General features: G+C 43.8%; 1 protein-coding gene across 2 annotated transcripts; it reads left to right on the top strand.

The window, feature by feature from the left end:
• The first annotated feature begins 1525 nt into the window (after nucleotides 1-1525).
• pcgf2.S (polycomb group ring finger 2 S homeolog) lies at nucleotides 1526-15451 on the top strand. 2 transcript variants are annotated; one of them, XM_041577724.1, is made up of 10 exons: nucleotides 1526-1710; nucleotides 8358-8483; nucleotides 9504-9600; nucleotides 10265-10320; nucleotides 11766-11816; nucleotides 11980-12085; nucleotides 12369-12411; nucleotides 13878-13976; nucleotides 14160-14240; nucleotides 14830-14942. In XM_041577724.1, exons 2-10 carry the CDS (start codon nucleotides 8372-8374, stop codon nucleotides 14872-14874), a joined length of 690 nt encoding a protein of 229 aa, XP_041433658.1. In that variant the 5' UTR covers nucleotides 1526-1710; nucleotides 8358-8371; the 3' UTR covers nucleotides 14875-14942.

Raw genomic sequence — 15451 nt, 5'->3', positions numbered from 1 at the left:
CTGAGGTACAGTCCCTATAACACACACAGTCTGAGGTACAGTCAATATAACACACACACAGTCTGAGGTACAGTCAATATAACACACACACAGTCTGAGGTACAGTCCCTATAACACACACAGTCTGAGGTACAGTCAATATAACACACACACAGTCTGAGGTACAGTCCCTATAACACACACAGTCTGAGGTACAGTCAATATAACACACACAGTCTGAGGTACAGTCCCTATAACACACAGTCTGAGGTACAGTCTCTATAACACACACAGTCTGAGGTACAGTCCCTATAACACACAGTCTGAGGTACAGTCTCTATAACACACACAGTCTGAGGTACAGTCCCTATAACACACACAGTCTGAGGTACAGTCAATATAACACACACAGTCTGAGGTACAGTCAATATAACACACACAGTCTGAGGTACATTCCCTATAACACACACAGTCTGAGGTACAGTCCCTATAACACACACAGTCTGAGGTACAGTCCCTATAACACACACAGTCTGAGGTACAGTCAATATAACACACACACAGTCTGAGGTACAGTCAATATAACACACACACAGTCTGAGGTACAGTCCCTATAACACACACAGTCTGAGGTACAGTCAATATAACACACACACAGTCTGAGGTACAGTCCCTATAACACACACAGTCTGAGGTACAGTCAATATAACACACACAGTCTGAGGTACAGTCCCTATAACACACAGTCTGAGGTACAGTCTCTATAACACACACAGTCTGAGGTACAGTCCCTATAACACACAGTCTGAGGTACAGTCTCTATAACACACACAGTCTGAGGTACAGTCCCTATAACACACACAGTCTGAGGTACAGTCAATATAACACACACAGTCTGAGGTACAGTCAATATAACACACACAGTCTGAGGTACATTCCCTATAACACACACAGTCTGAGGTACAGTCCCTATAACACACACAGTCTGAGGTACAGTCAATATAACACACACAGTCTGAGGTACAGTCAATATAACACACACAGTCTGAGGTACATTCCCTATAACACACACAGTCTGAGGTACAGTCCCTATAACACACACAGTCTGAGGTACAGTCAATATAACACACACAGTCTGAGGTACAGTCAATATAACACACACAGTCTGAGGTACAGTCAATATAACACACACACAGTCTGAGGTACAGTCAATATAACACACACAGTCTGAGGTACATTCCCTATAACACACACAGTCTGAGGTACAGTCAATATAACACACACAGTCTGAGGTACAGTCAATATAACACACACAGTCTGAGGTACAGTCCCTATAACACAAAGTCTGAGGTACAGTCAATATAACACTCTCTGAGGTACAGTCTATATAACACACACTGTCTGAGGTACAGTCAATATTAAACACACAGTTTCTGTCAGTGTGACTCTTTGTCCTCCCTGTTTCCCTCTCCTTTTCTCCAGTCCTACCCCCCTCTCAGTTTTACCCCCGGGGAGGAGGTCACGTGAGCAGGGGGCGGGGACCGCCCTTGTCTGCCAAAAAAAAAAAAAAAAAAGCCATTTTGAGAGAGAGAGAAAGAGAGAAAAAGGGAACATGTTATGTATTTATTTGTATAAACTGATCTGCACATGAGGAGAGAGGCGGAAGGAGCGAGTGAGTGAGAGGGAGAGGAAATAGTCCCAGACACAGAGGAGGAAGCGGAGGAGCAGCAGGTAAGGAGTGAGGAGAGGGGGATGTATAAGGATCATTCTCTGCTGGATGTATAATTAATGGGGCGCGGGTGCCTTTAAACCGATGTTTTGGGGAGAAGCCGAGTGACCCCAGTGTCTGGCTCTGTAGTACAAACACTTGCGCCAATGAGGAGGATGTTGTGCGCGAGGAGAATTTCCCAACACCCCCCTCTCGTCTTCTGTGGCTCAGTCTGTGGCCTGCGCTTTGGAGGGAACCGTGGCGTGTGCCAATGTCTCCTGGGGGGGAGTCAGGTGCCAGTCACTGTGTGTGTGTCTAGAGACATGAGTATGGCTGCCACACAGACTCCTCCAGCATCTGTCACTTTAGTCACTGACCTCTCCTGACACACCAACACCCCCTCCTCTAGTGCAATTAGGGGTGACACCTTTTATGGAAAAAACACCTTCCTATTTATTCATCTCATTTCCCTCTAAATAACATTGGGATCAACCATCATTATTAGCGGCCACCCCCCTCAGCTGCAGTGGTACATCCTGCTCTCTGTGTGGAGACTCCTCTGTGTGTGTATTTATATATATATAATACACAAAAGCCTTGAATATCCTGTAAATTATATCCTTATAAACGGTGAGTAGTGATGTCATCAGTTATAAACGGTGAGTAGTGATGTCATTTCTGTCACATGACTCACTAAAATTTGTGTATTATAATAAATAAAGTACCCCCAGTTGTAAAATATGAGGATATTAGAAGTTACCTCGGAGTTCCATGACCTGTATAAAAACACTCGGCCTTCGGCCTCGTGTTTTTATATGGTCATGAAACTCCTCGGTAACTAATAATATCCTTATATTTTACAAGAGGGGGTACTTTATTCACTATATATATGTGTGTGTATTTTACTGTATATATGTGTGTGTGTATTATATAATAAATAAAGTACCCCCTCTTGTAAATTATAAGGATATTATAGTCACCAAGGAGTTCCCTGACCATATTCAGCTTGTTTTTATATACAGGTCGTGGAACTCCGAGGTAACTTCTAATATCCTCATATTTTGCAACTGGGGGTACTTTATTTATTATAATACACACGTTTCAGTGAGTCGTGTGACAGAAATGACATCACTACACACCGTTTATAACTGATGACATCAGAACTCACCGTTTATAAGAGGTTTTAGTTGCCCTTTAAATAATGCTTAATAAAAAGGGAGCCCCAGTTTCTCTATAAAAATAAGAAAAGCACCGCAAGGTAATTAAAGGCATTGGGGTGTATTATCTCTGAGCTTGACACATACTGTTCCAAAAATCTGCCTCCAATAAGGATTAATTATATCTTAGTTGGGATCAAGTACAAGCTACTGTTTTATTATTACACAATAAAGGGAAATATATATACAGGTATGGGACCTGTTATCCAGAATGCTGGGGCCTGGGGTTTTCCCGGATGACAGATCTTTCTGTGATTTGGATCTCCATAGCTTTAGTCTAGCAGAAAATCATATAAACATGAAATAAAGCCAATAGGCTGGTTTTGCTTCCAATAAGGATTAATTATATCTTAGTTGGGATCAAGTACAAGCGACTGTTTTATTATTACACAGGAAAAGGAAATAATTTTTTAAAAATTTGGATCTATGGGAGACGGCCTTTCCATAATTCGGAGCTTTCTGGATAAGGGGCTTCCGAATAAGGGACCCGTTGGTTAGTTCTTCTATACACATACATATAGACATATCAAAAAGCTAAAGGAATGAACTAGATAATAAAATGTATAATGTCTGGTAGGGATAAGTGAATCTTTTCAACGTGTTCGACCATGAAAACATTTTTTGCCGCGCCTCATAGACTTTAATGCATTTTGCCAAATTTTCACCGGCGGCAAATTTTTGGCAAAGCAAAATGGGTGAAATTCACCCAACCCGTAATTGCCCAGGTGCTGAATTTGAGACCTTTAGAAAGGTTCCTAGAGAATGAGCTTTTTTGCAATGATAGATATAATGTATGTAGTGCAGCCCCTTCTCTAATCTATTAAAGGACAAGTAAAGGAGAATCACTGGGGAGCTTGTGGGCAGTGATACCAGTCACTTACCTGCTGCTGCTCCTCTTCTTAAAAACAAAATGCACCAACATGGAATATTGAGGAAAGCCCAACTCATTTTCATCCATGTATTTGATGGGCCAATATGATTCCCACTTAGTTAAAAAGGTCACAATTAGCTTGTGTATAGTGGGCCCATATAGTGTATAAAGGCCCAGAAGGTCGGTGACCCATAAATTACCCACAATTACAAACATCACGTGGCAGTTCAGCTTTGTGCCTTATCCGTGGGTTATTGTTTGTGTACAGGTCCAACCTCACAGTATAAGGGCAGAGACACACGCTCAGATTTGGGGAGATTAGTCACCCCGGCAACAAATCTCCTCTTCTTTGGGCGACTAATCTCCTCGAACTTCCTTCCCCTGCCTTCCCATCGGCTAGAATGTAAATCGCTGGCGGGATGGCACTCCGAGTGCTTCATTTTCCAAAGTCACCTGAAGTTTTCACTTCGGGCGACTTCGAAAAACGAAGCTCTCACAGTGCCATCCCGCCGGCGATTTACATTGTAGCCAGTTTGGGGCCCCGAAGAAGAGGAGATTTGTCGCCGGGCGACTAAGCTCCCTGAATCTGACCGTGTGTCTCTGCCCTAAGAAGATCACATAGAGAACCACTCAACCTAATTTATTAATCTTGTGATATAGACCAGATATAGTCCAGGTATGTAGATAGTCCAGATAGATATGTCCATAGTGTGATGAAGGCCCCTGGTTGTTTATGGGCCGTATTGACTCCAGGTTGGGCCACCCTTGACCAAGTAGGCAGCCTACTGGCCCATGAATGGGGATAGACGTATGGCCACCTCAATCATTATATAAATGTCCAGTATTAGAGGAAAATATCATTGGGGACACCATGGTGATCAAATATGTCAACATGTTTGGCAGCCCACCAATGGATCTACTACACCTTAAGTCTACAGTTGTGGCTTTTAGGTCTACCCTAGTGAATGTTCCTGGATTCCACTAACAATAAGACTGCAAATTGACTTTGCCTGACACACACACACACGTCTAGGTTGCAAAGCTGCCCATGAGGCTTCCCAGATAGGGTTGGCACTTTTTCTGGAAAAAAATAACGGTCTTCCTATATTCTTGCCTTTTTCTCCTGTTAATAACATTGGCATCAAGCATCATTTTTACCGGCCCGGTGGCAACCCTATTCCCAGATCATGTCCTCGACTACCTTGGCCAGATGCCTCCTCTCCATAGACATTATCCTTGTACTTAGCTTGGGGCTCCTCATAACCTACTGCTTCTATGGGGAAAATTCCTTGAAGATAACCCATCGTTCTGAATAAATATATCATTATAAGGGATACTGTCACGGGAAAACGTGTTTTGTTTTCAAACACATCAGTTAATAGTGCTGCTCCAGCAGAATTCTGCACTGAAATCCATTTCTCAAAAGAGCAAACTGATCTTTTTTATATTTAATTTAAAATCTGACATGGGGCTCGACATATTGTAAGTTTCCCAGCTGCCCCCAGTCATGTGACTTGTGCTCTGATAAACTACAGTCACTCTTTACTGCTGTACTGCAATTTGGACTGATATCACCCCCAGCAGCCTAACAACAGAACAATGGGAAGGTAACCAGATAGCAGCTCCCTAACACAAGATAACAGCTGCCTGGTAGATCTAAGAACAGCACTCAATAGTAAAATCCAGGTCCCACTGAGACACATTCAGTTACATTGAGTAGGAGAAACAACAGGCTGCCAGAAAGCAGTTCCATCCTAAAGTGCTGGCTCTTTCTGAAATCACATGACCAGGCAAAATGACCTGAGATGCACCTACACACCAATATTACAACTAAATACACTTGCTGCTTCAGGAATGAAGTTTTATATTATTTGCAGTGTGAATAGTGACATTTAGATATAAAAACGACAGAATAATGACAGAATAATGTGTATCCAGACACCAGTGGAAGTTTATTCTATGATTCTATGGAGCTCGGTCCTTAGTCATGGCACTTGTTTCCATTTCCCCGAGAGCAGCTGACATGTTTATGGCACCGTATTCCCTACGGAGACTTTAGTCCTAGCGGTGCAGCTAATGGATCTCCGTAGGGAAGACTTTCACCCGCCTTCATTAGTGCTGTAAGATCAGCCTTTCAGCCGACTAATTTAATAGAGAGGAAGCAATAGGAATAGTAAACAAATTAGTCGCCCGAAGAAGAAGTGATTTGTCGCTGGGCAACTAATCTCCCCAAATAGCAGCATGTGTCTCTGTCCTAAAGGGCAGCTAAATACCAGATATAAAAACCGCCAGTCAGTTTAAAGGACAGAGCAATCATTGAGGGTGCCCAATGGGAAGAAAGTTAGTGGCCAACCCAGCAGCAGCTTTATATTGGGCCAGTCTGGGGGTCTTCGGTCCTTTGTGCAATGGAATTGCCCGAGCCGTTTTGAATCTCAGTCCAGATACGTTATCGGATGTATAAATAAAGAAATAAACAACGGTTTAAGGCGCTATCCTTTAAAAAAAAAAATCGTTAATCAAAAATAAAGAGAAAAAGAAAATTATAAAGAGGTCTTGCACCAGGACAACCCCCCAGTAGAAAGGTCGCCAATCAATTTTTTTAGTGGGATGAGACTCATTACTAGTAAAGCAGTAGCCCAAAAAGACTTTATTAGGACATGCATAAAGGGGCCATACACGGGCAGATAAAGCTGCCGATATCAGTGGACCAATTTGACAGCTTATCTGCCCGTGGGGCTTCCGACGGGTCTTCCCGATCGATATCTGGCCACGATATCGATCGGGAAGGTTTGATTTTTAACCGACCCATCGGAGCCCCTTGGCACATCGTAATTCGATCGTTCTGCCATACAGCCGAACGTCCGAATTACCCCCGATATAGCCATGCCGATAGTGGCATATCGGGGAAAGATCCGCTCGTTTGGCGATGTCTTTGATTCTATGGCCACCTTAAAGCTTATGTACAGTGTACCCTACTACAGTCTTTTTAACTTAAAGGGATACTGTCATGGGAAAAACATTTTTTTTCAAGATGAATCAGTTATTAGTGCTGCTCCAGCAGAATTCTGCACTGAAATCCATTTCTCAAAAGAGCAAATGGATTTTTTTATATTCAATTTTGAAATCTGACATGGGGCTAGACATTTTGTCAATTTCCCAGCTGCCCCCAGTCATGTGACTTGTGCCTGAACTTTAGGAGAGAAATGCTTTCTGGCAGGCTGCTGTTTTTCCTTCTCAATGTAACTGAATGTGTCTCAGTGGGACCTGGATTTTACTATTGAGATGTTGTTCTTAGATCTACCAGGCAGCTGTTATCTTGTTTTAGGGAGCTGTTATCTGGTTACCTTCCCATTGTTCTGTTGTTAGGCTGCTGGGGGGGGGGAAAGGGAGGGAGGTGATATCACTCCAACTTGCAGTACAGCAGTAAAGAGTGATTGAAGTTTATCAGAGCACAAGTCACATGACTGGGGGCAGCTGGGAAATTGACAATATGTCTAGCCCCATGTCAGATTTCAAAATTGAATATAAAAAAATCTGTTTGCTCTTTTGAGAAATGGATTTCAGTGCAGAATTCTGCTGGAGCAGCACTATTAACTGATTTGTTTTGAAAAAAAAATTTTTCCCCATGACAGTATCCCTTTAACAATACTTGGGCTACTGCTTTACTAGTAGTCTCGTCCCACTTTGAATCCTCGTTATGAGATGTCCCTAATAATGTTTTTATTTTGGGGCAGAGCCAAGTGTTTTAATTTCTGTACAAGAACTGAAAGCATTCTGTCGAGTTGTTGGCACAGCCCTGTGTGTGGAATGGAACCTTTCCAGTAATTAGAAATGAATGATCTTTCTCTCTCTCGTACGACTGGGCTTGCACTTCGGTGCCTGCTGGAAACTGTCTCACAAGAGGACAATTCCCAGACTACAGGCTCTCCTTTATATTTTAATAATGAATGGGTTGGAATGAAAGGCTAGGGTCACATGGGGTTGGGGAAATAAGTTCATCCACCAGACATCGTTGATATATAATTGTAATCAATGGGAAGCTCTCTGCCTGTGTGTTCATATAGTTGGAGTATTTCTAGTGATTACAGGACATACGAGAATACAAACACCGATATAACCCTGCCCAAGGCTCCCACACATTGCCCATTTGGGGGTGACCCAGTGGAGCGGTTTATGGTAGAGTCCTGCAGCGGGTCGGGTAACCTGTGGGTTGCGGGTAGAAACTTTTGGGTGCGGGTATAGACGTGGGTCGGCAGTTCTGTAGGTTTGTGGGTCAGGTTGCGGGTCTTCTTCTTCTTCTTTTTTCTGATCACACCTTCTTCTAATGATGTCACTTCCGGGTTTACAATAACAGTATTTCCTGTTTCGTGATGGTCAGCGGGTTGCGGATAAGGCACTTGCTGGTCGGGCAGGGGGTCCAAGCAGGTTGCGGGTCCAGGCTTCAAAAATTGGGATCTACTGGTCATCGCCTCGGGATCAAATGGTGCACAGTATAAACATTATCAGCAGACGATCACATTTCCAATTGCTTTGTTCCTTCGCTGTCCGTCTTTCTCAGTCCTAAATCCTCCTCTTTGTAAAGTTTCCCCCGGCAAGATGCATCGTACGACGCGGATCAAGATGACGGAGCTGAACCCACACTTGATGTGCGCTCTCTGCGGAGGATACTTCATTGATGCCGCAACCATTGTGGAGTGTCTGCATTCCTGTAAGTCGGATATTTAATTCTGTGTACCTCTTGCCCCGACCCTTATCTCTGGATACACTATTGGGCAAATTCACTAAGCGCCGAACTCTAGCGTTAATTCGCTAGCGTTTGGCATTTTCGTTACTGCGCAAATTCACTAACGAACGCTGGCGTAGATTCCCTAGTGTAACTTCGCACCCTTACGCCTGGCGAATTTTCGCTACGGACGTAACTACGCAAATTCACTAACGCGCGCAGTGTACTGAACGCTACCTTTTACGCTAGACTTCCTTCGCCACCTCAGACCAGTCGAAGCGCAATAGAGTAGATAGGGATAGCTTCAAAAAAAGTCAAAATTTTTTCTAAGTCCCAAAAAACGCTGGCGTGTTTTCTACATTATGGGTGATAGGCTGAAAAAGATCGAAACATTTTCTGGGGCTCCCCTCCTTCCCCCCTACATTTCCTGACTCATGGCAACTTACCTAGACAGTGGGCACATGTGTAGGGCAAAATAACATTTTTATTTGATGTTTTGAAGGTTTTCTAGGCATTTGTAGTGCTGATACGTATTCCTCCATTGAAATTTGAATTTGGCGCCGTATGCAAATTAACCTTCGCTAGCGTAACTTCGCTTCACTTAGCCAATCAACGCTAGCGCAACTTCACAATCTTACGCTACCCCTGTGCGCAACTTCGGATTTTAGTGAATTTGCGGAGCACGGGCGAAACTACGCCTGGCGAAGTGCGGCAAAGTTGCGCCTGGCGCAACTACGAATCTTAGTGAATTTGCCCCCATGCTGTCTCTCAGCAACTCCCTTCCCATCCGTCTCCTCTCTGACACTTCTTCCTTGGTTTGTCCAAACGATGTCTCCTGTCCCTTTTAAGAAAAAAAGTTCCTCCTCTGATGACCCCCGCTATTCTTCTTAATGGCCCATTCTGACACTTGGTCTGTTGTTGGCCACCCCTGAGATACATGGAATCGCCCCATGTCCCAAGAAGTGTGACCCTATTTCCACTAATTGTGTCTCTTTTCTCCTGCAGTCTGTAAGACCTGTATCCTGCGATACCTGGAAGCACACAAATTCTGCCCCATGTGTGACTCGCAGGTCCATAAAGGACGTCCCCTCCTCAGTATCAGGTGAGAAACATCAGGAACTAACGGGAGGGAGAGCAAAGCTAAATGGGTTATAGTAAGCTTTATCAGAAAGGTCTATCTATATAAATATACCAGTAAACCCTCAAGTCAAAAGAAACAGCACATTTCTTTCCTTCTATTGTGTACTCATGGGCTTCTGTATCAGACTAACTGTTTTCAGCTTAAACCTCCAGGGCTAGGGCTTGAGCATGCTCAGTTTGTTCCTCTCCCCCTCCCTGCTGTAATCTGAGCCCAGAGCTATGAGTGAGCAGGGAGAGACTCAGGCAGGAAGTGATGTCACACCAAGCTAATATGGCAGCTGCTATCCTAAACAAACAAAGAGCTGTTTACTCAGATATGGTAAAGCGTTCTGCAGAATAAATATAGTGTTATAGCTTGCACTATTATGGCTAATCTATTGGCAATAAACTGCTTTGGTAGCTTTCCTTCTCCTTTAAATGGGGAATAATGTCCCTGCGTTGTACAACAAGAAGTCTATGAGATCCATGAGTGTATAAAGTCACAAGGCCACACACCATGTATATTAATAGAGGTCATGGGACACAAGTGACATCACTAAGCACCAGTTATAAGGATATATATAGCGGGTTACATTTTTGTATTCTACGTGTGTTTTTCATTTTATCTACATGTTTTGTTGGTTCAGGTCAGACAAGACACTGCAGGACATTGTGTATAAACTCGTCCCAGGACTCTTCAGAGGTGAGTACAGACTAATACACATGGGTTTATATACAGTAGAGGGGCAATGCAAACTGATGCACAGTAAGGCACACGGGGATGGATCCTGACTTTGAAACTACTACCTGGTTAATGGGGCGGTGAAGCCTTAGCAACCAGATAGAAGTTGAAATTCAAGGCCACGGATCACAGAAGCAAATAAATGCAAATATCTCAAAGTCATAAAAAATTAATACTGATTGCAGATTTTTTTTAAATGTGGAGGGGCCGGGGACTACTATACAGCAGACTGTGCAGTCCTAGGCCCCCTTGGGGTTGCAATTGTGAGGAACTTGCCTGGTGGTCTAATGGGGGTGCAGCAGGAATGCCCCCCGCGTCTGGCTTCTTCAGTGTAATCTCGCACTGTTCTTCCGGGTTCAAACGCTCGATTATCTTTGTTATTATTTGGAGCAAGACGTGAAGTCATTGCGAATTGGCACAAAGTTCAAATATATAAAGGGCTCCTTGCCTTATGTTTATGGCCCGACGTACTGATACCAACGGATCTGCCAGGGATTATTAGGGAAACGAGAGGTGAGCCCTTTAGGCAGGACTAGGGATGGGCGAATTTTTTCGGCTTGTTTCGACGTGGAAATTGCGCCCATAGACTTGAATGGGTGTCAGCGAATTTTTGTTGAATCAAATTGGGTCAAATTCGCCCATCCCTAGGCAGGAGCTGATGCTGTGCTGTCAGAAGAAGGACGGAGAGAGCGAAGACCAGGACAGAGCAGCAAAGAATCAAGAACAGACTGGAGTGGGAAGAAGTGGGTGAAGACGGAACTGGACTGGTCTACATCGAGCACTGTGGCACTGACCCTAGCTCTTGTTCTGCTCTGCCTCCTGTCCTGATTTCTACTGTTTCCTAGTTCTTGTTTCATCCTTGTCCTGTTCTGTCTTCGCCTGCTTCTTCCCACTCCAGTCTGTTCTTGATTCTTCGCCGTCCTGTCCTGCTCCGTCCTGTCCTGCTCCGTCCTGTCCTGGTCTTGGATCTCTCCGTCCTCTCCTGTTGGCACATCTCCTGCCTAAATGATTCACCTCTCTCCCTAATAATCCCTGACTGCAGATTCTGCTGGATGGCAGTTTCTCCACTGGCAGAAAGAACAGTAGAAGGAGGCGTCCGAAACATAAACTAGTGCTGTAAGTCTTGCCCTATTTTAAAGGGAAACCAAACTCCCCTACTAATACTTAATGGATCAGTGAAGAAAACACCTGCCCATCCCCCTTAACTACCAACTTTCCCCTCTAAAATTAATCCAATGTCACCTAATAAGTACAAATTAGCACTGCAGGCTGCATAACATCCGTTCCCATTCTGGACTGCACTGACTGATGAGCAGGAACATGAACAAACCCAAAAGGTACTGTGTGTTACTTGTCCTTATCAGCCTGGGACCCCATTCATTGTCCCCAATTTCTCTCTTATGCAGATGAGATGAAGAGGAGACGGGACTTCTATGCTTCTTACTCACGTTCAAAGGGTAAGTTACATTACAGGGAAAGTCTGTCTTGAAATCTACAATCTAAGCAACGTTGCAGTTGGCCGTTCGCCAACAATGATTAAGGCAAATGACTCGTTTAAGTCACTCCTAAAAGTGGCAGTTGCTAAAACCAATCGATCTAATAAACCAATCTGATCCACAGACAACTCAAGCTCCGAGCAAGGGCAGAAGGTGTCAGAGTCCGGAGAGGCTCCAGTTCAACAAGAGGAGAATATCAGTCTGTCCATCCAGTTTTCTGAGGATGCCAGGTAAGGCCAAACCATAGACTCCCTTGATCCTTATTATATCACATGGCACCCTAGTGTAATGGGAATATCACAGGTGGTACATGCCAGTCTTCCTACAGCCTTTGCTTGGAGACCATTCAGGTTTTGGACATCTGTAAAAATGGTTGAAATTCTACAAAATCTGTGGGGAGAGCCCAAGTTGGCTCACCAAGTGCCATTAAGGTATAGATGTCAAGTTCACTGTTGCAGCCAATGAAAACCTTAGTGAAAGTATAAATGTTGTTCATGTTGTTTCCTTTGCCAGGGACGAGTTACAAGACCCGGTGGAAAGTGAAGATTTAGAAAAGGTGAGAAAGGTCAAATATAACAGAAGGAGGAAATATAGATTTAAGCACTTAAGCTGTTAAGAGCAGAAACACACGTGGAGATTCGGGGAGATTAGTCGCCTGGCAACAAATCCTCTTCTTCCTGGGGCGACTAATCTCCCCACAATGCCTTCCCGCCGGCTAGAATCTAAATAGCCGGGGGGGGGAGCACCTGAAGTGCTTCGTTTTCTAAAGTCGCCCAAAGTTAGGGTTGCCACCTGCCCGGTATTTTACCAGCCTGGCCAGTAAAAATTTTGCTTGATGCCAATGTTATAAATACGGAAAAACTGCAAGAATAGAGGAAGGCCGGTATTTTTTTTCCAGAAAAGGTTGCAACCCTACCCAAAGTTTCCTCATGAGGAAATTTCGGGCGACTTTGGAAAAGAAAGCGCTCAGAGTGCCATCCCGCCAGCGATTCATATTCCAGCCGGTGAAAAGGCATTGTGGGGAGATTAGTCGCCCGAAGAATCTCCACTTGTGAAAAAATAAAAACATACCAGTACATTATACTCATTTAGATATAGAAGAATTGTTTCAGGCTGATTTATTGAATATTTCTGCAAAAACCCCTAATAATCCCTCCCTTCTCTTCCACTTGCTGCTCCCTGAATTCCCAGGCTGTGCACTCAGCTCACTGCACTGTAGGACAGGAACCAATCAGCAGCTAGCAGGACCTGATAGGGAACTGAAGCCTGTCTGTGCTTGTGTGAATGCAGGGCTGTGATTGGCTGTCCCCTCCTAGACACGCCCACCCCTCATTTGAAACAGTGACCAGAGAACATCTATAAGGAGCTCCAATAAAGGGGCTATTTTTAAAGATAATATTAATTTTTAGCAGCATGTAAAAGCGACACCATATATTACTTATAATTGGCTACACAATTAGGCTTTTTTCATTTATCCTGTATGTCTCCTTTAAGATCAGTGCAGTAAATAGATTCAAGGCATTGCACTAACCCCAGGCATGCAGAAGCAGACAACTACAAACATCTCTATTCCAGCCACTAGTTACTCACTCTCACCACGTTCATGTTCTGGTGTCTGTGGGAACATAGTTTTGGGTTGGACTCCTGTCAGTACATAGCACTGTTAGAGGCACATTTATCAAAGGTCGAATTTCGAATTCATTTAAACTCGAATAAATTTGAATATACTCGAGTAAAACGCAGACAGATTTTACAGAATCAGAAACACGAATCAAATTCGACTAAACTTTAATGTCAGGAAGGCTAGTAATGTTCAAATTGGTCCCTGGACCTCTACGTGAAGTCTGCAGGTTTTAGGTGGGCGAATAGTCGAATTTGAGTTTTTAAAGGGCCACGGTGTGATATCAATTAAAATTTGAATCGAGTTTGGATTATTCACAATTCGAATTTGACAGTTTAGACCATAAAAATTTTTTCAATTGTAATGGGGCAAATTTCTTACCAGCCATTTTTCTCAATCAGAGGAACAGTCTGCGATTCCTGCGCTGCCCGGCTGCCATGACCGTTACGCATCTCGCCAAATTCTTACAGAACAAGATGGACGTTCCCAGCAAATACAAGGTAGGACACAATGAATGTATTCGTCCCCCACTTCCTAAATCAGGGGGCAAATATCCTGAGGTTGTACCATAACCCCAGCGAGGATGCTGGGAGCTGTAGTTGAGTAACAGCTGGACTCCCAAGGTTTGTTATCTGTGTCCCAAGTGATTGCACTCTCCCAAGTCAACACATTGCTTTTTTCAGGTTGAAATTCTGTACGAGGAGGAGCCACTGAAGGACTATTACACACTTATGGACATAGCGTATATCTACCCTTGGGGACGGGTAAGTAACTGGCAGCTTATTTGCCCTGGGAGAGGGCGTGACTCTTTAGTCACATGGGTCTTTATTTTATGTTATTAAAGGGGAACTATCACAAACATTTAAATTATAATAAGCTATATCATACTGAAGAAACTTTCTAAATCCAATCAATTAAATATTTTGAAATAATCAAGTTCATCTTTACTATTCCTCTTGCTTCGCATAAGTTTCTCTTCATTCTCTCTTCATGCAGCAGTTGGGTGTCAGATATTCATTGACAGTTAGATCCAATATATCTTATAGGGGGGCTCCTTTCCTAGCAGATGAATTAGAGCTCACTCAAATAATTGATTCCAGTACAAACAAAATAACTGCCTTTTGCACAAATCCTGCATGTAGAGAGACATGATGTCTGGTGAGTTTAATAGAGTGAGCTCTAATACATCTTCTAGGCAAAAGGAGCCCCCCTATAAGATATATTGGATCTAACTGTCAATGAATATCTGACATCCAACTCCTGGAAGGAGAATGAAGAGAAACAGATGCTGAGAGGGGGATAGTGAAGATAAACTTGATTATGACATCAATGCCCATGTTTTGGTCCTGGCAGGGGTTGTATAGGAACGTGGGCAAACTTTACCTCGGTCTTGTCTGATGCCACCCACTGGGGTACACAAACGTCACTGGCAAATCTCCTGAGCAGCCTTTTCTCACTCACAGACAGGTCCTCTTCCGCTCAAGTATCGGGTCCAGCCTACGTGCAAGAGGTTGAGGTTTAGTTGCCCACGAAGCCTCCTGGATCTTAATCGTGGGATGACATCCGAGGGGGATTCCACCAGCGACAAAGCCAGCAGCCCCGCTCCTGTTCCTTCAACGTCATCTTCTCTCCCCAGCCCTGCGACCCCATGCCAAGGCTCCCCGAACCCCAACACTGAGCTCCCCCCATCCTCTGCCCTCCAAAACGGCCATTCTGCCAGCCGAGGCCGCAAGGTGGCTCTCAATGGAGTCCCTGGGCCTCCTCTCATCTGAAGAGCTTGTGCCTCTGCAGGTTTTTAAATATGTATATATATGTACATAGACAGAAGGACTTGGTTATTTTCTATGGACAAAACAAGAGTAATTTAATCCTGCCCATTACAGAATTCCTGTTTTTTTTTTGTTTTATAATTTATAAATAAAAGGGGTGCAGAGGCAAGAAACCTTTCCTGCTTGCCGATCTCCCCTTCCCATGG

The sequence above is a fragment of the Xenopus laevis genome, chromosome 9_10S, assembly GCF_017654675.1.
Source record: "Xenopus laevis strain J_2021 chromosome 9_10S, Xenopus_laevis_v10.1, whole genome shotgun sequence".
NCBI lineage: Eukaryota > Metazoa > Chordata > Amphibia > Anura > Pipidae > Xenopus > Xenopus laevis.
Note: the sequence above shows the minus strand (reverse complement) of the source record. Positions and strands in the feature narration are given on the sequence as shown.

Excerpts from the sequence above, each read along its gene's own strand:
- pcgf2.S (XM_041577724.1), top strand. The coding sequence starts at position 8,372 with ATGCATCGTACGACGCGGATCAAGATGACGGAGCTGAACCCACACTTG. Across the intron at positions 11,817-11,979 it reads TTCTTACTCACGTTCAAAGG|ACAACTCAAGCTCCGAGCAA; the intron begins GTAAGTTACATT and ends TCTGATCCACAG. Across the intron at positions 14,241-14,829 it reads ATATCTACCCTTGGGGACGG|GGGTTGTATAGGAACGTGGG; the intron begins GTAAGTAACTGG and ends TGGTCCTGGCAG.